The 22,399-nt window shown below is 37.1% G+C and overlaps 3 protein-coding genes across 3 annotated transcripts; 2 read left to right on the top strand and 1 right to left on the bottom strand.

Moving 5' to 3' along the window:
* Window positions 1-2,675: 2,675 nt before the first annotated feature.
* LOC101300580 (embryonic abundant protein 1-like) lies at window positions 2,676-3,057 on the top strand. The gene is made up of 2 exons (XM_004308893.1): window positions 2,676-2,790; window positions 2,888-3,057. Exons 1-2 carry the CDS (start codon window positions 2,676-2,678, stop codon window positions 3,055-3,057), a joined length of 285 nt encoding a protein of 94 aa, XP_004308941.1.
* Window positions 3,058-4,428: 1,371 nt separating this feature from the next.
* LOC101300298 (anaphase-promoting complex subunit 1-like) lies at window positions 4,429-17,967 on the top strand. The gene is made up of 36 exons (XM_004308892.1): window positions 4,429-4,712; window positions 4,800-4,863; window positions 4,962-5,046; window positions 5,138-5,448; window positions 5,562-5,667; window positions 5,749-5,909; window positions 6,070-6,257; window positions 6,357-6,426; window positions 6,667-6,834; window positions 7,027-7,514; window positions 8,030-8,489; window positions 8,748-9,086; window positions 9,345-9,428; window positions 9,720-9,779; window positions 10,429-10,527; window positions 10,814-10,954; window positions 11,122-11,202; window positions 11,762-11,833; window positions 12,103-12,174; window positions 12,503-12,596; window positions 12,666-12,748; window positions 12,834-12,932; window positions 13,070-13,147; window positions 13,570-13,609; window positions 14,028-14,104; window positions 14,181-14,291; window positions 14,383-14,484; window positions 14,997-15,137; window positions 15,460-15,633; window positions 15,974-16,037; window positions 16,174-16,313; window positions 16,393-16,550; window positions 16,762-16,840; window positions 17,026-17,124; window positions 17,306-17,679; window positions 17,913-17,967. The coding sequence occupies exons 1-36, from the start codon at window positions 4,483-4,485 to the stop codon at window positions 17,965-17,967; spliced, it is 5,247 nt and encodes a 1,748-aa protein (XP_004308940.1). The 5' UTR covers window positions 4,429-4,482.
* A 147-nt stretch (window positions 17,968-18,114) lies between these two features.
* On the bottom strand, window positions 18,115-21,092 carry LOC101305306. Its single transcript, XM_004307605.1, has 5 exons — window positions 20,405-21,092; window positions 20,144-20,315; window positions 19,643-19,842; window positions 19,388-19,546; window positions 18,115-18,727 (listed from the first exon to the last, which is right to left on the bottom strand). Exons 1-5 carry the CDS (start codon window positions 21,031-21,033, stop codon window positions 18,379-18,381), a joined length of 1,509 nt encoding a protein of 502 aa, XP_004307653.1. The 5' UTR covers window positions 21,034-21,092; the 3' UTR covers window positions 18,115-18,378.
* Between the last annotated feature and the right edge of the window lie 1,307 nt (window positions 21,093-22,399).

The raw sequence follows: 22,399 nt of genomic DNA, 5'->3' as shown, positions 1-22,399 counted from the left end.
GATCAATATGACTAACTATATATACACAATATATGCTTAAGGTTATTGTCTAGCTTGTTGAGTTCCAGATGTTCTTGGTGGATTAAATGTGAAATACAACTCGACAGAGGTGGAATCAGGAAATACAAGCGAGAGGGGCCGATATAAAAGAGGTTATTGAAAAAAATAAAATAAATATAGTCTATAATATAATAAAGTTTTTAAATGGGTTATACATTAAAAAGGGACTCGTCGCTCCTGCATATCGTGAAAGTCATCAATAATCGAGTTTATGTCGAACTTTTCAACGATTTTCTTTTCAATGTACATAATCAAAAAATCTATAAGAAAATCATCCTCCATTTTGTTCCGAAGTCTAGTTTTCACTATTTTCATAGTTTACTCATCTTGACAAACTAAAAAAAGAAAAGATGTTGGGGTTGATGTTTTCTTATACGAATATGCTGCTATGAGTTTGATTATTTATAGAAGACAATGGTAATTGGTGGGGTGAGGTAGAAGTATAATTGTATTAGGAATAGGTTAATACAAAGTTTTTATTATTCTTTATTGGACTAAACAGCTACTTTTCCTAGAAAGAGAAAGTTTTTATTATTTTTATTAGTAAACCAAACCACTCTAGAGGACTGGGGGGTGTCAGAATAGTAAAAACTTATAAACTAGCTAGACTCCAAGCACCAAATGCAGATAAAACCATAAATTTGAGGGGTGCCTTGGTCTCTATATACCTCTGCCAGTGCAACTTAATCGAGCAACCCAAATAGAACAACTTTGGAGAATTACAACCCCTGTATAAGGTTTTTCTTATTACGTAAGTTATAGATTGAAATTTAGGCCTTCCAAGTTTAACTTTTACGCTCTCATTAATAAACTAAAAGTTACCAATTATTCTTTCCCCAAAGGAAGTGTTCGGACAATGTTAACATCAGTAATGTTCATATGGTCACCTAATGACCAAGAAAATCATGGTCAATCACGGTTAGATGTAAATCTAAGGGTGAGAAGTATTATTTTAAAGTTAAGTTGTTTTGCTTTCCGCCATTGGATTTACGTCTAATGGTGATTGACCATGATTTTTTTAGTCACTAGGTGACCATGTGAACATCATTACATTATCATGCATGATCAAATATATATATATATGTGTCATATCAAAATAACAAAACCAGCCTGTATATATTTTGACAGAGAAGTGAAATTTGCACACCCGAAATTATAATTTACGCACATTGGTCCACTTTTTTTTATAAATGTTAAAACTATCCATGTTTTAATATCTTTATATTGTTTAGGATAAGAACATTTTTGACATTAATTTTCTTATAAAAAGTGAGTTAGGGTGTATAGATTATAATTTAAAGTGTATAAATTTCACTCCCTATTTTGATACCCTTAACGTGGATAATGCGTTCGCCATCGGACAAAACAAAAACGTGGAGAATGAGTTGAACATGTTCAAATTAAGTAACTAGTCACTTAATGTTTGTATTAGTGTCCTTAAACCTTAGTTTAAGTGAGATCATATGTCATGTAAGACCAAACGGACCCATGCATATATTCAACAGATCTTGTTGGTAAAACAAAGAAACGTGCTTCAAACACCAGCCAATCCAAAAGCCCCACGGGAGTGTATATAGTGGCCATCAGTCTGCTCGTGGACTTTGAAGAAGAAGAAGAAGAAGAGAGAACCACTGGATTTCGGCCACGGAGTTCATACGTTTCCAACAGCTCAGTCCAGTCAGCAGTTGCGCGCAGCAGTACATGTTCTGGTAGAACTTGATAGTCGTAGTCGATCTGGTTAATTAGGGTTTGTTTAATTAGTTATGTATGAAACTTACAGCAGGCAGTTCAATTATTCTAGAATAGTAACCTGGTCAGCAAATTTACAGGCCACATAAGACTGCGGTTAACATATATATTAACTAACATAACTAGCTTGCTGTTAAATCTTTTGATAAGGATGTTTTAGTCTACTTAATTAGTCTACTTTCAAAAGGAAAATGATGTTTCAAGAAATAAAATGAAAATAGATAACAACCTTCATGAGAATCAACAAAAAGTTGATATAAAAGGAATTAAACCTAGTAATTAAATCAACGTTCAAATTGTTGACGTTTGACAAAAAAAGTAGTGTTGATATAGACGCTGAAACTAATTAATTAAGCAGAAGAACATATTTAGTACACGGCGTGTATCTTCGCATACATACATGAATTATCAAAATTAAAGAAAATGATATAGAAACATAATGATCAAACATATGAATTGTTATGAACGATTAAGATTACATCGTGTAAATACAGGTCGTGCATATAAGAATTTCTAATTAAACAGGTCTTAATCTATTTTGTAATTAGACTGCCACGATCGATATCAAGTCGATCTCTCTAGAACAGTCAGAAAAGTTCATATTTTATCGACGTGTCATCAGCTCATACAAGTTCCGCAATCGTGGCACCACTTTGTAGGCCCCATAATCTACGTGTCATAAAGAACCTATCCATCTGTTGCATCGTCACCCTCCACGTATTACTCCGCCGGTTTGTTCTGTTCCTCCATCTTCATGCATGCGCCCCTATATAACGCTCGCTCCCTCTCGTGCTTGTGCAGCTAAAGCTTATGAGATCGTCGTCGTGATCACAGATTAAGCTTTCGGGTATACGGTAATCAGAACAATGGCTTCGCAGCAGAAAAGGGCTGAGCTGGACGAGAGGGCTAGGCGAGGAGAGACTGTGATACCCGGCGGGACTGGCGGCAAAAGCCTTCGAGCTCAGGAACACCTTGCTGAAGGTACTTAGTTCAGTTACCTTTTATTTGAGTTACTTGTTTGCTATGTGCAGATTAGCTAGTTACGTTACGCGGGTGTACGTGTTTGGAATGGTTAAAGGGAGGAGGAAAGGAGGGCAGACGAGGAAGGACCAGATAGGGAAGGAAGGGTACCAGGAGATGGGCCGCAAGGGAGGGCTGAGCACCGGAGATGAGTCCGGTGGAGAGCGCGCCGCCCGGGAGGGTATTACGATTGACGAGTCCAAGTACAAGACCAAGAGCAATGAGTAGGATAATGTAGGACCGGAGGAGGGTTTTAAACTTGCTTCTTGCACACTAGCTTATGCATGCTAAGCGTCGTGTACACATGTATGTATGTAGCTAGCTAAGAGTCGTCTGCATATGTATGCATGTAAGCTAAGCGTCATGCGTGTGCGTGTATGTAGTGTCGGCCTGTCGGGTGGTCTAGGGTTTTCTTGGAAGTTTTGGAACTTTGAATGTATATATATATACGGTGTGATATACAGTCAGATACATGACCGGCCTTGGTAATGTACGTAATCATTTCCCATTTTCCGATCCCATTCTCACCTAGGTGTGCTATGACCAGGGCAGCCCAGTTACGTACCCAGCAGAATAAGGAAACACAGAAGAAAATTAAACGATATAGTATAACAACTACGGTGGTTGCTAATCTTTGTCTCGACGTACGATACCTATAAATAGTAAACAATTTCCTGATCGAGTCGCTAGAAATGAGATGCGATTTTGTCATGAACGAGCATGTCATATTGAAACTTTCACGATCATATATGCATGTTCGCAAGACAGAATCAACATGACAAGATGCCGCCCTAGCTTGCCTTGATCGAGGTCGAACCACTCTTCCTCATTCATTGGTTGTTTGAATAATGGTTGATCATTCCTTGGTTATATATAGACTCATTCATCAGTGAAGGCCATGCTCAAAGCGCTTAGCGCGCGCAATCGTCAAAAATGGCGCGCACCATCATATTAACACCAATACCAATAGTTTGTATTCTCCTAAAACGATTCAAGACAAGTAAAAAGTTGTGGTTAATTTATAGCTAGAAGAGACTTAAGGACTACTATATTGAGTTTGAACTTAAAGTTTTGGTCACCAATGGTCCAATACCAAGTTATGTAACACGTCTAGCGGTTTGGTCCCTTAATTACAAGACAAATCAAATACAATACAAATTTAAGCCCAAAACCATGCCACCATCTTTAGTAAATACTGTAAAAATTTATTGCTCATTTGAGGCCAAATTTAATGAGAGTTCCACATTTGATTAGACTACAACGTATGATAACTCATTTTATATATTCTTTTATATGTGGAGTCGATATATATAAATAAATGACTTTATTGTTTGATCATGAATTTGACAAAATAGATGCAAATCATCCAGTTTTTATTAAGTTTAGAAGGTAAATTGTCGTAATTGTAAGATGGAGGTGTAAATTAACAATTTGACAAAGTTTTTTTTTTTTTTTTTCGTATTAGAATTTGAGCAAAGTTTTAAGAGTTGTTTTCCTTAATAACACTATGAACACTCCCGCCGCTAAACGGAGAACACTTTAGGGTTCAAAACACTCCGTTAATCCACTCCAAAAAAAAGAGCGGGAGACACCGGAGAACACACACTCTCTTACTTCACTGACCTCCCCATTTCTCTCTAACCCAAACCCTAAATGTCCTCCACCGCCGTCCGCCACCTCACCGTCCTCGGCGAGTTCAAGCCCTTCGGCCTAATCGCCGAAGCTCTCGACGGCAAGCCCGCCGATGACGTCCCGGACAAGTACGACTACTTCCTCTTCGACCCCGACACCGTCCGAGATCGCGACGAGACCGACGACCATGACGTCCTCAGCTCCGCCTTCAGCGACCGCTGCGATCACGAGCTCTTCATTCGCGGCAATCGGTAATCTCGCTTTCCTCAATTTTGAAGTAGAAATTGAAATTGAAAGATTCGAAGCGGTAGGTCATGGAATTCCTCAATTCGTTTCAGGATAATATGGTCAACAGGTCCACGAGTCTGCAAGAGGTTCACCTTGCCTTCTCCAGTCATCAAGGTACTTCAATTTTGCTTCAATTTGATTTCTACAGTGAAATTAGGTTTTTTTTTTTTTATATTTATTTTTAATTTCAATTGTGTGTGTATGAATCCCAGGCTTGCTGGTGTCGTCTGGGAGATATGACCAAAGCTTGTCTCTGTGTATTGCAAACGGCTTGTTTAACAATCTGCAACACATCGGGTGAGCGAAAACGTAGATTTTCGATTAAACCGGTACAGATGAATTTGAAGAAGATTCAAACAATGCAGTTTGTTTTTGTTTTGTAAAATAGGGGAAGTAGTATCAATACCTGTGTCGGAAGCTATTACATCGATATGGCCTCTACCGTTTGGTTTACTACTCCAGCAAGCAGCTCAACCGAGTTCAACTACATATGTTCCTTCGTTGTCTTCGAGTCCTTTGTTCGGTGAAAGTCCTTCTATGTCTTCTGTAAGACGAGGAGTGTTACATAATAGAAAAGAAGCTGGAGTTAGTCCGCAGCATAATTTCAGTTTTGCGAGTGGAATTGACCATGCGGTGAAGGAAGAAACAAGTTCAATGTCATCGCATCTGATTCTGCAAGATCCATTGGAAGAACTGCAAGTATGTTTTTGTTTTTGTGTTTGATGAATCTTTTCTATATAGTGGCCACTTTTCTATTTTGTGATACTTTTCATTTTAGATGATGCATGTTTTTGTTGCTCGATATGTTTCAGTTGGCTTATATTGAAGAAAGAGGAAAGTTGAACATAATGAAGGAATTTGACGAGAATACTATCTGGACGAGTGATCGGGTTCCCCTTATGGCATCATATAATACAGGTTGCTTAAATGCGTACATTTTCAGTTTATGCTCTATTGTTCCTTCTGCATTCATATGTAACAATGTCTCCTTTTTTATAGGAAAGATGCAACACTCTGTGTGGGTTGCGGAAACCAACAATCTTAACCTTGACCTGGCAAGTGCTAACTTAGTAGATGCAGTTCCTAATGGTATTATAGCAAAACACTGCTCGTTTCGTAGAATATGGCAAGGGAAGGGTGCAAAGACAGCAGCTAGCAAGGTGCTTGTTTTTCTTTTAGTTTGAGAATATAGGAAAAGTTAAGTTCAAAAGCCTTGTTTTGAATAATTAACTCTCACAAAATCATAGAGACTATAGATGTCATGGTATCATATATGTTGATTCTTTTCTTCTGAGTTTAACAGCTGTGAATATATACCAGGTTTTCCTCGCTACTGATGACGATGCAGCTCCTATCATTTGTTTCCTTCACCAAGAACAAAAAAAGTTGCTGTCTTTAAGGCTTCAAAGTGTTGAAATAAATAATGAGCTTCTCTTTGACATAAAACCTGACATGAGCTGGAGTATACCTGCAGTAGCAGCCGTACCTGTAATTGTTACACGCCCTAGGTAGGGTTGCATGTTTGACTTTTTTTTAATAATTTTTTTGTCTTTTCTTTTCACGTGTCTGTTTGATAATTTCATCCCACACCATTTTTCTTTTTCCAGAGCAACAGTAGGACTGCTGCCATATTCGGACATGCTCATTTTGGCACCTGAAAATGCTATTCTTCTCTATGTAAGCTATGCAACTTCGAAATATATTGAAATTAGTTGCTCATAGTTAATGATAATGTCGAGAATTAGATTGGCAACTATACTCCAATTGTCTTTATGTGATATTTTTTTTTGTTTTTTCATCTTTCTTTCTCTTTTCTTGTATTTTTTTTACCCCTCCCTCAATAGCCCTATATAACTTTGCAACATTAGATGATAAACTTATTTAGTTATTTATTAGTATTATTATTATTTTTTGCAGTCAGGGAAGCAATGCCTGTGTAGGTATATGTTGCCTTCTTCTTTGAGTAAAGACCGGTTTTCACATAGTATGGAGTTTCCAGAAACATCTGTTTCCCAGGGTCTGAAGATTGTGGGATTGACTGACGCTGTTGAGGGGCGTATCAATGTTACAGTGAATAATGGGCAGGTATTGGACTTGTTGTTTATTATTGTCATTACTTTTTGAAATCAAATTTAGTTCTTTGTAGTCAAAACTTCCTTTTGATGAAACACATTTTTTAGTGTATACTTGGTAGTTGTAACCTGCTGATATGTTTATCAATTTAAGATACTTGCATGGTAGCTATTATACTGGTTTTGATTATTCATCATTCTCCAGATATATCGGTGTGTATTACGAAGAAGCCCTACATCTTCTCTGGCAAATGACTGCATCACAGCTATGGCTGAGGGACTCAGTTCCAGCTTCTACAGCCATTTTCTTAGTCTTCTATGGAAAGATGGTGACTCTGCTTATTTATCAGAGGCTGATTCTAGTGTTCATTCAGAATGGGATTCTTTTCGCAGCATTATCATGGAAATGTGTCAATCAACTGCCACTTCTAAAATGGTCTCAAACCCAGTACCTCAGTCATCGTGGGAGTTTCTTATTAGCAGTAAATTTCACGATAATTTTTGCAAAAATAACTTCATTGCCCAAAATTCTTCTGTAATGTCATTGGATGTACGAAGACTGGACGCCTCTCAGTTAAGTACAAATAGTAACCAAAGGATAGAGAAGACCTTTCACTCTGAGCTCTTGATGGAGAGTTTACATTGTTTGCATGCAGTTTATGAAAGCCTGAAACTGAATAATCTTCGCAAACGGTTGGTATTATCTCCTGTAATCTTCTTGTCGCTTTATTTAATTTATTTTTACTTATACTGTTCCTCCCTCCCTTGAATATAGTTTTCTGTTATTTGAGCTCTTGACATAAAAATACTACTCTAGAGATCTGTGCCACTTGGAAGTGAAAATATTGAGTGGCATGTTTTGTTACAATTATGATATTGCATGCATTGGAGATGCCATGATTCTCTCTCTAAGTGAATTGGAAGAACCTGCTTAGGGTTTCTACGTAAAACTATAGTCTATGTGCCTGCCATGCTAAATCATTAAGCAATGCAGGGGTACTCAGATTCTTTACTAGGATAAAGCATTTGTGTTAAGCGGCTTCATTTATTTAATTTTTTACTGGAGGTTGCATTAGATATGAACAGCTATGGGTACTCTATCTGTTTCACCTTAAATAAACTGCAATAACATGTTGCGAACTAGCCTCTCAAACACAAAATTATTGACATGTGTTTTAATTTGCGTAAACCATAATTTTGTGATGTAGGGACTTGGAGCTCCTGGGATCTCTGTTATGCTATATTGCTAAGTTTCTGGGTGAGGAAGGCTATGTTGACCATTACATTCGTGACTTTCCTGGCCTTTCCAGAAGCGTTGGGATATGTGAAATATCATTTTCAAAGAAATCACCTCCAAGTTTATTCAGATGGCTTGAAAACTGTTTGCTATATGGACACGATTCAGCTAATACCAATGATCTTCCACCTTTGATTTGTGAAGAGGGAAAGTCTGTTGTGAACTGGGCTCGGAAGATAGCATTATTCTATAGTTTGTTAACCGGTGCCAAACAAATAGGGAAGAAACTCTCTTCTGGTATTTACTGTAATATTGCCACAGGTTCATACTGCACAAATGAGGAACTCACAGTTCTAGCAATGGTTGGGGAAAAATTTGGACTGCAACAGCTTGACTCACTGCCTTCTGGCATGTCTCTTCCTTTGAGACACGTAAGGCTACAATCACATTGTTGATCATAATTTTATCCACGATCCTAAAATGTCTTTCACGAATATATAGGATAAATACCTGTTGTTTTCTTTTACCTTTATGTGGAAGAGAACTTGTTGTTTGTTTCTGCAATTAAGATTACTTAGGTCTCTTATTTCTTCTCTGTCATGTTATTAGATCCTTTTATCTTTTATTTCCTATTTTAAACAATCTCTCTCTCTCTCTCTAACTATTTGTTTTTCTTCTCTGCCCTGCAGGCATTGGCTAAGTGCCGGGAATCTCCTCCTACTGGTTGGCCTGCAGCTGCGTATGTTCTTCTTGGCCGTGAAGATTTGGCTTTGTCATGTCTGGCACAAACATGCAATTCCAAAGATCTTGAAACCGAAACTAATGTGAATTTCATCTCTATGTCTGCACCTTACATGCTACATCTGCACCCAGTGACAATTCCTTCTGCAGTTTCTGATACAAATGGATTGGACAATACTAAGTTTGAGGACACAGATTCGATTGATGGGTCTACAACCGATGGTATGGAGCATATCTTCAACTCAAGCACACAGTTGCGGTATGGTCGTGATTTGCGACTGAATGAGGTAAACTACACCTGCCCTAAATCTTACTGTTGGAGTGGTTTATCTAGTGTTTATATTCATTACTGAAGTTCTGGGTTCGTTTCTGCATTACCATAACAAGTGATGGTTATAACGTATAATGGCTACAGTTCAATTGTTATTCAGTTTATTGTTATTGGGTAGCTGGGTTATGTCTTGCCTGTTTTTGGTTAGGTTTTCTCTCTTGTATTGAATCCAGTTGTTTTATGTATTTCTGAGAGCAATTCTTCCTTCTACTAGGTTAGACGGCTCCTTTGCTCCGCAAGACCCGTGGCAATTCAAACATCTGTTAATCCTAGCGCCTCTGATCAGGACCTCCAACAGGTACAACTTGCTCCTTTATCTTATATTTGAATCAAAATTTATAATCTCCTTTTTTTTTCTTTGTAAATGTTCCTCTTTTCATCTGAAGGCCCAGCTATGGCACCTTGCACAAAGGACTACTGCCCTTCCTCTTGGCCGTGGAGCATTCACCCTTGCAACCATATACACACTTCTGACAGAGGTTTTTTTTTCTGTTTTTTTTTCTTGTCATGCACATATGAGATAACTTCTATTCTACTGACTGCTTGAGAACACACTAATAGGTTCTCCTCCCCCTTCTCTCTTTCCCAGGCCTTTGTAGTCCCGAAGATTGTATTAGCAGGTCGATTGCCAGCACAACAAAATGCCACTGTATGTTCTGATTTTCGCTCCTTGTAGCTTAGTGTATCTTTTATGCCATGTTCTTCGAATTCTAGTTTGTTTTTACTAACTTCTTGTCTTATCTATTACAAAACACATTTCACCCAAATATTATATCTACCTATTGTTATATCTGAAATTGGTATGAACTAGGTTTCTTATAATCTTTTTCATAAGAATAAGCTGATGGCACAGAAATCCTGTCTGCCAAGCTATTGTTCTTTCCATGTTTTTCCCTTAGACACAACCTTTATCTTACTTCACAAATATGCATCGATTATTATGAATCAAAAGTCATAATATACTAATCAAAACTCAACTTATCAACCAATGAAACTTTGTTCGATGACAATATACTTCAGAGCACTTTCATATTTCCACTTTTCAAATTTAATGACATTGGTAGTAATGGGTCATCTGAGATCTTAGATTATAGTTAACAGACATAACGGTTCTGATATATATGTTCTTATCAGAGTATAGATATTCTGCTAATTATGAGAAACGTCTATAGTTAGTTTATCATACTCAATGTTTCTATATCATATACTATTCCTCTCTCCTTGTAGCTTTATCAATTTAAAAACATTTAGTATGTTCTCTCATATATATTAATAGATTATTCGTATTTCTACGAAAGGTTAATCTGGACCCAAATGTGAGGAATGTAGAAGAAATTAAAACTTGGCCTGAATTCCACAATGCTGTTGCTGCTGGACTCAGGCTGGCTCCTCTTCAGGTACCCCCTCCCCCAAGATGGCTTTCAGTACTTCATGTAATACTTGTATAATCCAGAGGCATATGTTTTGAGATGTGTTCTGTTTCTGAAGACTAGCATTTGTACATTTACTTTCTACCTTGGGACTATACATAGTCGATAGGCATTTTTTCCTGCTTCTGTTGACAACAGTATCTAATTTCATGCTTCTGTTCACTACCCCACATAACTGATATACATATACAGTCTCATTATTATATTTATTTTTCTCAAGTTTTGTCTCAAATTCCTGTCTTATTATATCCAGGGAAAGATGTCAAAGACGTGGATCAAATATAATAAACCAGAGGAGCCAAATGCTATTCATGCTGGACTTCTCTTTGCTCTAGGATTACATGGTTACCTACGTGTTTTGAATATTACTGATATATTTCAGTATTTTCGACAGGTGTGGTATTCCCTGCCTTCTTATTCTTTCTTATTCCATTTTCACTGCCTTTCAGTTCCTTGAATTTACTGCACCTGTATTTGATTCCTCCTGATAAAGTTGAATACAGCCTTTTGTTTGTACTTTTGTCTTTATTTAGTGTCTGATTCCACACTACACTTTCTTAGGAACATGACATCACAAGTCTAGGACTAATGCTTGGCCTGGCAGCTACCTATAGAGGAACTATGCAACCAGAAATATCTAAGGTATGACATATGCTTGCGCAATTTTATTTTTTGCTTCACAGTTAAAGCGCCAGGTGCTCTTATTTGTGCCTTATCACTTTATCAGTTGAACATCAAATTTATAATCCCCCCTTGTCTCTCTCTCTCTCTCTCTCTCTCTCTCTCTCTCTCTCTCTCTCTCTCTCTCCATACATATGCATGATTGAAATCTTTCAGTAAGATGTCTATAAACTCTGTTTTGCTTGTCAATATAGTTGCATGAGTTGGCTCAAATCCTTTCATGGTGTTTCTCAAACAGCATTGTGTTTGTTGTCTTTCAATATACTGTCAATTATTGATAGTATATTAGAGTCAGAACATCACTATTATTTAATCTACTAGGGAGGGAAGGGGGTGCATTGAATGGGCTAATTGAACTAGATTAATTCTGATGCTTTGCGGATATTATTTCCATTGAATCTGTAAGCACTGATCAGTCATTCATCTATGTAGCTGGGTTTTCTTAGCTTCCTTCTCTTCCTGCTTTATTGATATGCCTAATTCTGTGGTATAACCGTATCTTATTGTAATTCCATGACAGTGTCTTTTTGTTCATATTCCTGCTCGGTATCCATCTTCATTTCCAGAATTGGAGTTACCGACGCTTCTGCAGGTATTTTATTGTACAATTATCATCATGATACACTCCGAATGCCTCAATACGTATCTTGGGATATTTTTGAACCAGTCATAGGCATATGTAAACTCATTATGTCCCCTGCCAAACTTACATTAGCTAATTTTGCTCGTCAGCCTTTTATCTTGTTTTGCACTTTAATATGATAATGGTGCTTCACTGCTTTGTTTATTACTGTGTCAGGATAATTTGGTATTCCTTCAAGATTTTATTCTAATGTGGAGCTCTTTTTCGTTGTTAAACAGTCAGCAGCTCTAATGTCAGTCGGGCTTCTTTATGAAGGATCAGCACACGCACAAACAATGCAGATTCTCTTGGTTTGTTCATGTGGCTTCACTAGATTTTCTTCTTCCTTCTTTTTTTTTTTCTTTTTTCTTTTTTAAAGATATTACTAATTTTCATACTATTCTTCTACTTGTATGGTGAAAAGCATACAGTTTGAAGGTATGTTGTTGATAAATCTGCAGTTAAATGTCCTTAATTTAGAATCTTGTGAATATTCGGGGGTCTTACAAGATGTGTATTTGCTTTGCATGCATTCTGCTTTTTTGTTATAGTCTCTTTATGGTTGATAGATTATACTTGTCTATTGTTGTCTATTGCTTGAACTTTCCCTGGAGCTGACTTTTGTACATTACATTGCAGGGGGAAATAGGACGTAGAACTGCAGGTGATAATGTACTAGAAAGGGAAGGTTATGCTGTTTCTGCAGGATTTTCCCTGGGTCTTCTTGCATTGGGTATGGACAGTAGAAATTAAACAATCATTATGAAATGTGGTCATGACTAACTATGGATGTTTGATATAGGTCGGGGAGAAGATGCTCTTGGTTTCATGGAGACTTTGGTTGACAAATTGTTCCATTATATTGGTGGAAAAGAAGGTCGTAATGTACGTTGGTAAAAAAATATTTTTTTTTACCTTATGTATATGTGAATTATTTGGTTGTGTATAATCTGGAATTTCCTAATGTTAGTGCCATTTGATTCTAACTTCAGATTCAACTTTTCACCTGCAGCAGGATAGATCCATTTCATCAACACTATCAGTAGATGACAATCGTGCTGCTGCGCAGGTTGGTTTCTTCCCACTATTTTCACTTAATTCCACTACATAGCAATGATTCTTTTAAGTTTTAACGTACTTGAGTACTGTTCCCTCCCTCTCAGCAGCTTATATGAACCTCTCTCCCATGTTAATATTGTCTTGTAGATGATGGAAGGGACTGCGGTGAATGTTGATGTCACTGCACCTGGAGCAACGATTGCTCTTGCTTTGATGTTTTTAAGGGTAATTACCAGATATGATACTTGTTTGATTACTATCTACTTCCACTAACTGACTTGTCTGCATGAAGAATTTCCCTCACATAGCTTTCTTTTTGTAGACTGAATCTCAGGCAATTGTGTCTAAGCTCTCAATTCCTCGTACACAATTTGAGCTCCAATATGTGAGGCCTGATTTCATCATGCTTCGTGTGATTGCTCGAAATTTGATAATGTGGAGCAGGTACTGCTGCTGGACCACTGTTTTTTCAATCCAGATTTATATAGCTAGTCTTCAGACATAATTTGACAAGCTTTTGTTATAGGATTCATCCTTCCCAAGATTGGGTACAGTCTCAGATTCCGGATATTATCAAAAATGGTGTCAAATTCCTTGGGGATGATACTAATGATATTGATGAAATGGATGCTGAATCATTTGTTCAGGCATATGTCAATATTGTGGCTGGAGCCTGCATTTCTCTTGGTAAGATGTCTAGATAAGTTTTAAACTTTTAATTGATTTATGAAGATAACATCTTCATCTTTAATATTTTAATTTTTAATAATTTTATATGATTGGATCAAATTTGGAGGCATATTGATTCTAAACTTTTTACCTTTATTTAGTGGGATGTAATTTGTGTAATGCAGCCTTTTTTAGGCTAGAAATAATTCTGCCTCCTGCAGATTTTGTGAAATTGTTCAATGATAAGATATTTGGGCATATTTAGCTTTTTATATGCTATTGATTTTTTTTTTCTTTCATGAAAACATAATATTGCTTTTTATATGGTACTTTATTTGTACTAGGATAATCCTGTAAAATTTTGTAAAATTTAAAGTTCTATATAAAAATTTCTATGTATATTATCTTTAATTCCATAATCTTTTATCATGGGCAGGGTTGAGATTCGCTGGTACAAAGGATGGACACGCACAGGAGTTACTTTACAACTATGCTGTTTACTTCTTAAACGAGGTCTGACAAAGCAAGACTGCTCAAAGTTAGAATTAACCATAAATTAGTAGTGACTAGTTCATTCATGTGTTTGCAGATCAAGCCTGTTTCTGCTACAAGTGGAAACTTGCCGAAGGGATTGTCTCGCTATGTGGATAGGGGGACTCTGGAAATATGCTTGCATCTCATTGTTCTTTCCTTGTGTGTGGTAAATGGATTTGGTCTTACTATTCTCTTTCATCTTCTGTCTACTATTAGAAATGCAGATTTTGTCTGGTGCTAATGCTTTCAGAGGACAGGTTATGGCTGGTTCTGGGCATCTACAAACGTTTAAGCTATTGAGGTTTCTCCGCAGCAGAAATTCTGCTGATGGGCAAGTTAACTATGGTGTTCAGATGGCTGTAAGTTTTTGCACTGCATATAGATATGCCTATTCTTCGTTTACTCCATATCATTACACACTGCAAAGGGACAGCCGATGCAACCTATGATGCTTACATACTTGTCCCCTTATAATTGATGCAATATTCATTATGCCACAGTAAATAAGGATTTATTTTTTTTCTTCTTTTCTTTTCCTTTGTTATCAGCAGAACAAACACTGATAACAAAAAATGGTTAGTTCTCTCCTGTAATATGTACTAGATTCTTATGATTTGTGATGAGGGAACCTCAATAGTAGAACAATGTGACACACATTGGAAGTTGTCCGCTTTGTCACCATGACTTGCTGAATGCATGACATTGGTAAATTGAGATGAAATATGAAATCTACATTTATGTGGGGCCTTTACTCCAATGAATGACATCATATTTGCAAATTGCAAGTGTATCTTTTATGTTTTGAAAGTCAACTGTGTTACACTGTTTTTTATTCTAAATATTGTTTCCTTTTTCACTCCGGCGACTCTAGGTAAGCCTAGCAATCGGTTTCTTGTTCCTTGGTGGAGGAATGCAGACATTTTCAACAAGCAACAGTTCAGTTGCCGCTTTGCTAATCACTCTCTATCCACGCTTGCCAACTGGACCAAATGATAATAGATGCCACTTCCAGGTACCGTAAAGTTGAAAGGGTTGCTCAGGCTTTGCATACATCTATGGTTGGCTTTGAATTAAAAAAAGAAAAAACAGTCAACTGGCTTTATTAATCCTATGCAGCAGTGGTTATGCCGGGACCTTTGGACAGTCCTGAAAATATGAATATATACCCTTATAAGATTTTAAGAAGAATGTCCACAACTGATTGTTTTTTTTGTTGGTCAAATAACTTTGCTCCACAACTTAAAGTCTTTTATTGTGTCATGCCAATAGCAAGAGATTGCTTCTTCACCCCTTGATATTGATTCTGTTAATTTATTATCATGAATACTTTTCAGGCATTTCGACATTTTTACGTACTTGCAACAGAAGCTCGCTGGATCCAGACTGTTGACGTTGACACTGGTTTACCAGTGTATGCCCCGCTTGAAGTTACTGTTAGGGAAACCGAGCACTATGCAGAAACAAGTTTTTGTGAGGTTACACCGTGCCTTCTGCCAGAACGTGCCATTGTAAGCTCAAGGAAATCAATAGTTGTTCATGTTCCTTCTCTCATGAACCTGAATATAAAGCTAACTCTGCATGAAAACTTTCCACACCTATTGGAGTTCTCAAGAATAATATTTGAAATAAATTTATTAAAGTTTGGATGTTTATTTTTATATTTTTTATATTTTAAGTTTTTAACTAAAGGAAGTTCTTCGGTGGAGCTTTTATAGATATGTAAATTTTGCTTTCCTGTGAGACTTCTATGGTCAGCCTGGAGTGAATTTGCCTCCCTTTCGCATATGTTATGTAGAGAACTTACAGTTTTGGGGTTTCACTGATAACTTGATATGGTGTCATTTGCAGTTGAAGACGCTACGTATTTGTGGTCCTCGGTATTGGCCTCAAGTCATAGATCTTGTCCCTGAAGGTATACACTTGTTCAGTGTTGCTACTTGTTTTTGCTTATCTATGATATTTCAACTAATTTAATTTAGTCATTGCCCCTCTTTGATAGTATTTCATAGAGTTGTAATATTTGACTATCTAACATTGTGTTTAAACAGATAAACCTTGGTGGACATCTGGGGACAAGAGTAGCCCATTTAATTCTGGTGTTTTGTATATCAAGAGAAAGGTTGGAGCTTGTTCTTATATTGATGATCCAGTAGGGTGTCAGTCATTGCTGTCACGTGCAATGCATAAGGTTAATAATTCTCTAAAACTGGTTATGTTTGTAATTTTCCTTGGACGATACTCTGGTTATTAAATCATTCTTGATCCAGGTGTTTGGTTTGACAACTTTAAAAGGGCCTAGCCCATCCTCCAGTGGCCAAAATGGACCTGGTTCAGTTACAGTTGATCAGTTGGTTGGTACTTTCTCCTCCGATCCTAGCTTAATTGCATTTGCACAACTCTGCTGTGACCCTTCCTGGAAGAGCAGGCAAGTTTGCATATATTTTTATTTTATTTTATTTTTTTATCAGTTTATATCTTCACATTTTGCTCTGTGGCCTTGCTTTTGTTTAGCATATCTGTCTGGTATTGCAGTTAGGTTCAGACATCCATGTATTCTTCTGTCAATCATCCCTTATTGTACCATACCCTTAAAAACTCAGGTTTGTGAAATGACCAGTCTCAAAATGTATATGCAGATCTGACATTGACTTCCAGGAATTTTGCTTGCAAGTGTTATTTGAGTGTGTGAGCAAGGACAGGCCTGCTCTTTTACAGGTACCCACAAAGTTTTTTTTTTTTTTTTTGTTACCATAGGTATAGATTGACAGGATTTCTGTGTAACAGTTTCCAATGCAACTCTCATCTTGATCCAAAACTTATTTGATGTTAATCATGTTCTAGATGTTATATTTATGTATTCTCAATGATATATTCAATGTCATTTCCCCACACTTATGCAGGTCTACTTGTCACTATACACGACAATGGGGTCAATGGCAGGTCAAGTAACTAGTGATACTGTTGTTTTATGCGACTCCTTGTCCGTCTCCAATCTTAAGGTAGTTTGTTGACCTCTACTTTTGTCCGACCAATACTTTTCAATGCAAATTTAATTAGATTACAATAATCTTATCGAATTAATTGCTTTAGAGTTTTGAGTCATTATCATGTAACCTGCATAACTCATTACACTTAACTCATGAGCCATTTCATAAGAATTCTATTACCTCCTACTTCCAGCTTGCACTAGCGTACAATGAGGCTTTGTTGAGTGGAAGATTGACCTCTTCGAGAGGTGGCATTGTTCAATCCAACTTTATAGCATGTCTTCGGAAGCAAGTGGAAGCACTGCTGGATTGTTCTCAGGACTTGAAGGATGATTTCTGTAATTATATGTATTCAGGGAAGTGGCCAAATGTGGAAGAATCCCAGGGAAATAAACGTTCAATACTTCTTTCTTGGTACCTTCAGTGGTTTTGTGTACCATCACCATCTGCAGTTAAGACAGCTGTGGACAAAGTCATGCCCAAGCTCAAGTCATCCTCATCTTTGGTCCCTTTTCTGCGGTTATTATTTCCAAAAGCTCATGTCAATGCTATTACTGAGATAGATAAGCTCTTTTCATCCACTGACGGTAGATAAGGCTCTATGCTGGAGATTTGATGCAGAGATTTCATGTCCAGATTCCAGGTAGGATCTGTTCTATTCTGTTAGTATAACCAATGTAACATGTATTGTTCAAGTTATATATATATGCAAGATGACAACTAAAATAGGAACACTTATTATCTTGGTAGTCATCGGCCGTGTCTTTAGAAGTCCGATGAAGTTTTGCAAGATAGAATAGGTATTTAGAAACAAGTACTATAACTCAAATACTTAGCAGTATGACAGCTTTGTAGTCAGTTGCCATAGCTATTAAACTGTTTTCGAATTGGTTCAACTAATGGTTAACCTTGGTTATTACCATAAAAATATTTGGAGAAATATTTCTAACATTTAACATACAATTTTGCGCTTTTCATTATTTTCCTTTCCACATGAATTATACAATTCAAACTGTTGTATCAAACAACCCCTTTCCTGCCTTGGGATTTTGCAGGAATCTGGGTGTTCTCACTTAGCTCTCACCCCTCAGTCAATTTGGCTGAACAAAGAACCAAAAAATAAAAAGGTCCAGTCCTAAGTTTGAAGCTATAAAACAGTGAAAGAAGAAACTGTAAGAGAAATTACATGTGAGGTAGAGACTATGGAACCCCCAAAAAAGTTGAAACAAAATTATACAACAAGGCTGTATGATGATCTGCTATGTGTCAAGACCGCGAGATGATACGCGTGTAAAGGAACTCATTCCATGTGTCCGGCAGCCCGGGGAGGCACCAGTGGATGCAGTCGGCGTAGGTCTCCGGGTCAGCTTGCTGCTCCGGCGTCAACATCTTGCCTTGCCTGATGGTATGGACTGAGGTATGTGCATCTTTACGAAACTCAGACAGAGTAGTAATGTTGAGAAAGTAAACAGGCACTTTCATTGCTTTTGTTATGTCGCTTGAAATCACAAAGAGCCTTCTGTCTGTGCCCACTTCCAACGGTGTCGTTCTGTTCAGGACTGGAGTGGTCTCTTTGGCACATTTTATGCCATCCGGGTTGTCCCAATCCAAGCTCCTATAATAATAGTACGTTATTTCATTAATGTCACATTTGATATGAAGAAGCACCAAGGTACATATGATGAGTGTCATTAGGAAAATGTGTAGTGGTTCATAGTTCATACACCCACTTTCAACCACCAAGGCTCATCCTCACCTAATGGGATGTCATTGTATTCTTTTTTACACTTTCCTACAACTTCTTATGCCAAACTTTATAAATTTCATACATAATGATCGAAATAATTGAATTGGTGACATAGCGATGGGTTTTTCTTATACCTAAAACACATTGACCAATAGTAATCAAATCCTTAAAAAAAGTGATCATTAGCTAGGCCTACACAGTTTGTTTGCAATGAAATTATATAGCTGCAAGAACAATTGGATGGCCATACTTAAACTTAATCTAATACTAATAGAAACTACGACATAAGAAAGCCAACAAGAACCGCTAAACTGCTGCTCCTGTTGTGTACGTATATACTTCCAATGGTTCTTGTTAACTGAGACAATGACTCATTTATACAAAATCCCTAGTGGCAGAAACGTCATGATTTCCATCGATGCTTTTGTTTCACGTTTTGTTTTTTAAAAGCTTGCAAATCATTTGCTAAACTTTGAAGCATTATAAGAAAATTGACTTATAGAGTAAGGTGTGGAAAATGGAAATTACTTGATGTGAAGAGGAGACATGCTGGTGAAGAAGACAGTGGTCCGATTGGGGTCAATATTTTTGTCCACCCATTTAGCCCATGTCGTCAAAACTTTCCGGTAAGCCAACGGCCGGTCAATCTCATAATACTCGGTGGCGCCTTGATCAAACGATCCTCGTCTTTTCGAATTAACCCAAAAAAGAAATAATGAGATCAATTTTCATGACATTCATGTTTTAACTAGTAGAGTTTAGACAATTTAGGTAGCTACTTACAGAATTTTCATGTTGAACGTGTTCATCCACCAAATGTATGTGTTGAAAACTAGGTAATCCACATCCTTCCAATTTTTACCATGCTTCTTGATCGACTTGGGCATAATGATACGGTTTTGTATGCTGTGCATCAATGGATCATCTGAATTTGACTCCACCAGAAATGGTGCCCAGTAGAACTCCACTGTAGCATTATAGTCCTAAAATCAAGGTATCAAATATCATATTAGTCCAAAATATTTTCAATCATTACCTATTTACTGCAATATATTTACAAGCCAATTTCCTATACTAAACTACAAGCATGTTGGACATAAAAATACCTGCACCCCATTTCTAATTTTATTTACAGTAAAACAGGATTGATTTGCTGACATAGTTATATAATCTAGTTGATAACAAAGTTTGGTGGGTCATGCATGGTGACTATGTTTGCTCCCCAAGTCAAAACAATCAAAAAACAAATTGAGAAAAAAGGCATAGAAGAAAATGATTGAGTACCTTAATTGTGAAAACAGAGAGAGATCCATTCTTCACCAAGCTCTTTCTCCCAGGGGGAATTACAGACTGAGCAAAACATATCATGGATTCCCACTGGTTTCTATTCAAAGAATCCCCCACAAACATGAGCCTCTTGTTTCTCAGTTTCTCTAGCAACAATCTTGCATTGAACCTAGAAATAGAAATAAAGCATGAAATTAAACAACACCAAGATTAAAATGAAATGAATTAAGGGATTGATTAGTTTAACTAATTGCTTACTTTGGAAGATTACAATCTCTGGGCTGCCATCTCCAATGTTGATACAGAGAGTCCTTTCTTCCATTCCTCATACAAGTTACTTGAGCCGTCAAGAACTCACATTCGTCTTCTTTATACAAAGGATGAGTCACAGGATCGAAAACCCAATCCCCATTAAACAAGTCACAATCTTCAGGAGGCAATTCAATCTCTTCCGTATCATCTTCTTCATTCACCTCAATCTTTTTGTCCAAGTCTTCTTCTTTCTCTTCCATCATCGTTTTCAGCTCCACAGGTTCTTGGGTCTCTTCAGAAACTGGATTCTCCAACTGGGTTTCTTCCAATTGCGTTCTTGCAGTTGCGCTTAGAGAAACCCTGTTCTGGATTTCGGAAACAGAGTCGCTCTGTTTCGAAACAGAGTCTGAGGAGCTCTGTTTCGTTTCTTGCATTTCTTGGAGTTCTTGCGCTTTTGGGGTAGAAGAGAATGGGAATTCCGCGATGGACTTGACGTCTTCATTGTACATGAAAATCCCGAACAGAAAAACCGAGAAGACGACGACGAAGATTGGTAGGTTGTTGTTCTTGCGGCTCTTCATTGTGAAAGCTTCAGGGGAAGCAGAGAAGGGTGTTTTTCTACGAGGTATCTGCATGAATCAGAGAGAGAGAGAGAGAGACAAAGAGAAGAAGAAGAAGAAGAGAGAGTTGGAGATGGTTGAAATGAACTGAGGGAGAGAAAGAAAGACGATGAAATATAAGAGCAGCAACAAACATGAAAACTAGCTTAAAGAGAAGCTTGTGAATTTGGTGCATTTGGTTAAGTCTGGTTCTGTATTTTTTTTTTTTTTCTTAATTAATTGGGTGATTTGGTGAAATGGGTTTGTCTTCTAAGAAATTCTTGGCTTTTGGTGGAGGGAGACTTGTCTTTCTCAGTTGCGAATTGCTTGTTTCTAAAAGAAGTCACTGCTAACTAATTCATACTCCTTCATTCAAAATTGCCCAGAGAAGAGTATTAGAGGAACAGAAAGTGAAGTAATGTTAAAGCTTTGGGGTCTTGGTCTGAGGTAGCTGAGGCCATGAGGGTGATATAAAGCTGGTTGTGGTGGTGAAATTTGTTCATTTTATTTTCAGATTTTGATAGCGAAGCTTCAACAGTCACGAAGTTAAGAAGAAATGCTCTCGTACAAGTAAAAAAGAGAAAAAGAAATCACTAATATAGTAATGCGTGCTCTATGATAATAGGACATAAGTTTGTGGGCACTGTGGATTATCATACTTCACTATTGAACAAAGTGATGCATATGCATATAAACTATGATTAAATTTTGTTTGAAGGAATGCTTGAAATTCTTTTTGCAGACATGTATCTAGAATTTGTTTGTCCTTTATATGGCACAAGTAAAGAAATGGAAAATATAGTAATAATGCCTTACCTATTTATAGTATATGCCCAATATTGTTAGTTTGTGTAGGAAGAAAATTTGTCTATATGCTAAAATTAACCGAATGAATCTCGATTATTTGTTTTTGAAAGAACGCATGAACATTTTACTACGACGAAAACGGTTCATTTGTTTATAAGAATTATCAAACAATTTATTGTTTGATTATCCATCACATAACCGATATTCGATTATCTGGCTTATGTAAAAGCATCAAATAACTCATAAGCTCTAAGGTATCAAATGAGAAATTAAGTCATCCAAAGATGAAATGCAATTTTCTTTTTCCCCTTATGGAGGCTAAAACTAGTTGACCTCTTTGGCCCCAAGAGAAAGATTGACATCATTGTACTAAAAATCATTATGATCATATTGTTGCAATGTTGCTCAAAGTCATCATCCTAGGTTAAAACAAAACATCACCTAATCATTTTGTAGTGCAATGTAATAGGTAAGTTGTGCTTCTTGGAGAAACTTCATATTTTATTTTTCCTAATTCCCATACATAGGTTTGAACTCCAAAATTCACTCTTCCCTGCTAGGCATGTGAGCTTTCTTTGTCCCCAACAAACACACA

This window comes from Fragaria vesca, linkage group LG7, assembly GCF_000184155.1.
Source record: "Fragaria vesca subsp. vesca linkage group LG7, FraVesHawaii_1.0, whole genome shotgun sequence".
NCBI classification, from domain to species: domain Eukaryota; kingdom Viridiplantae; phylum Streptophyta; class Magnoliopsida; order Rosales; family Rosaceae; genus Fragaria; species Fragaria vesca.
The sequence above is the reverse complement of the archived record's forward strand: the minus strand, read 5'-3'. Positions and strand labels throughout refer to the sequence as shown.

Coding starts and splice junctions, on each gene's coding strand:
- LOC101300580 (XM_004308893.1), top strand. CDS start 2,676: ATGGCTTCGCAGCAGAAAAGGGCTGAGCTGGACGAGAGGGCTAGGCGA. Junction 2,791..2,887: donor TCAGGAACACCTTGCTGAAG/GTACTTAGTTCA, acceptor GAATGGTTAAAG/GGAGGAGGAAAGGAGGGCAG.
- LOC101300298 (XM_004308892.1), top strand. CDS start 4,483: ATGTCCTCCACCGCCGTCCGCCACCTCACCGTCCTCGGCGAGTTCAAG. Junction 5,047..5,137: donor AACAATCTGCAACACATCGG/GTGAGCGAAAAC, acceptor TTTGTAAAATAG/GGGAAGTAGTATCAATACCT. Junction 14,105..14,180: donor CTGTTTACTTCTTAAACGAG/GTCTGACAAAGC, acceptor ATGTGTTTGCAG/ATCAAGCCTGTTTCTGCTAC.
- LOC101305306 (XM_004307605.1), bottom strand. CDS start 21,033: ATGCAGATACCTCGTAGAAAAACACCCTTCTCTGCTTCCCCTGAAGCT. Junction 19,843..20,143: donor TCTCTGTTTTCACAATTAAG/GTACTCAATCAT, acceptor CCTTGATTTTAG/GACTATAATGCTACAGTGGA. Junction 18,728..19,387: donor ATGTCTCCTCTTCACATCAA/GTAATTTCCATT, acceptor CTATTATTATAG/GAGCTTGGATTGGGACAACC.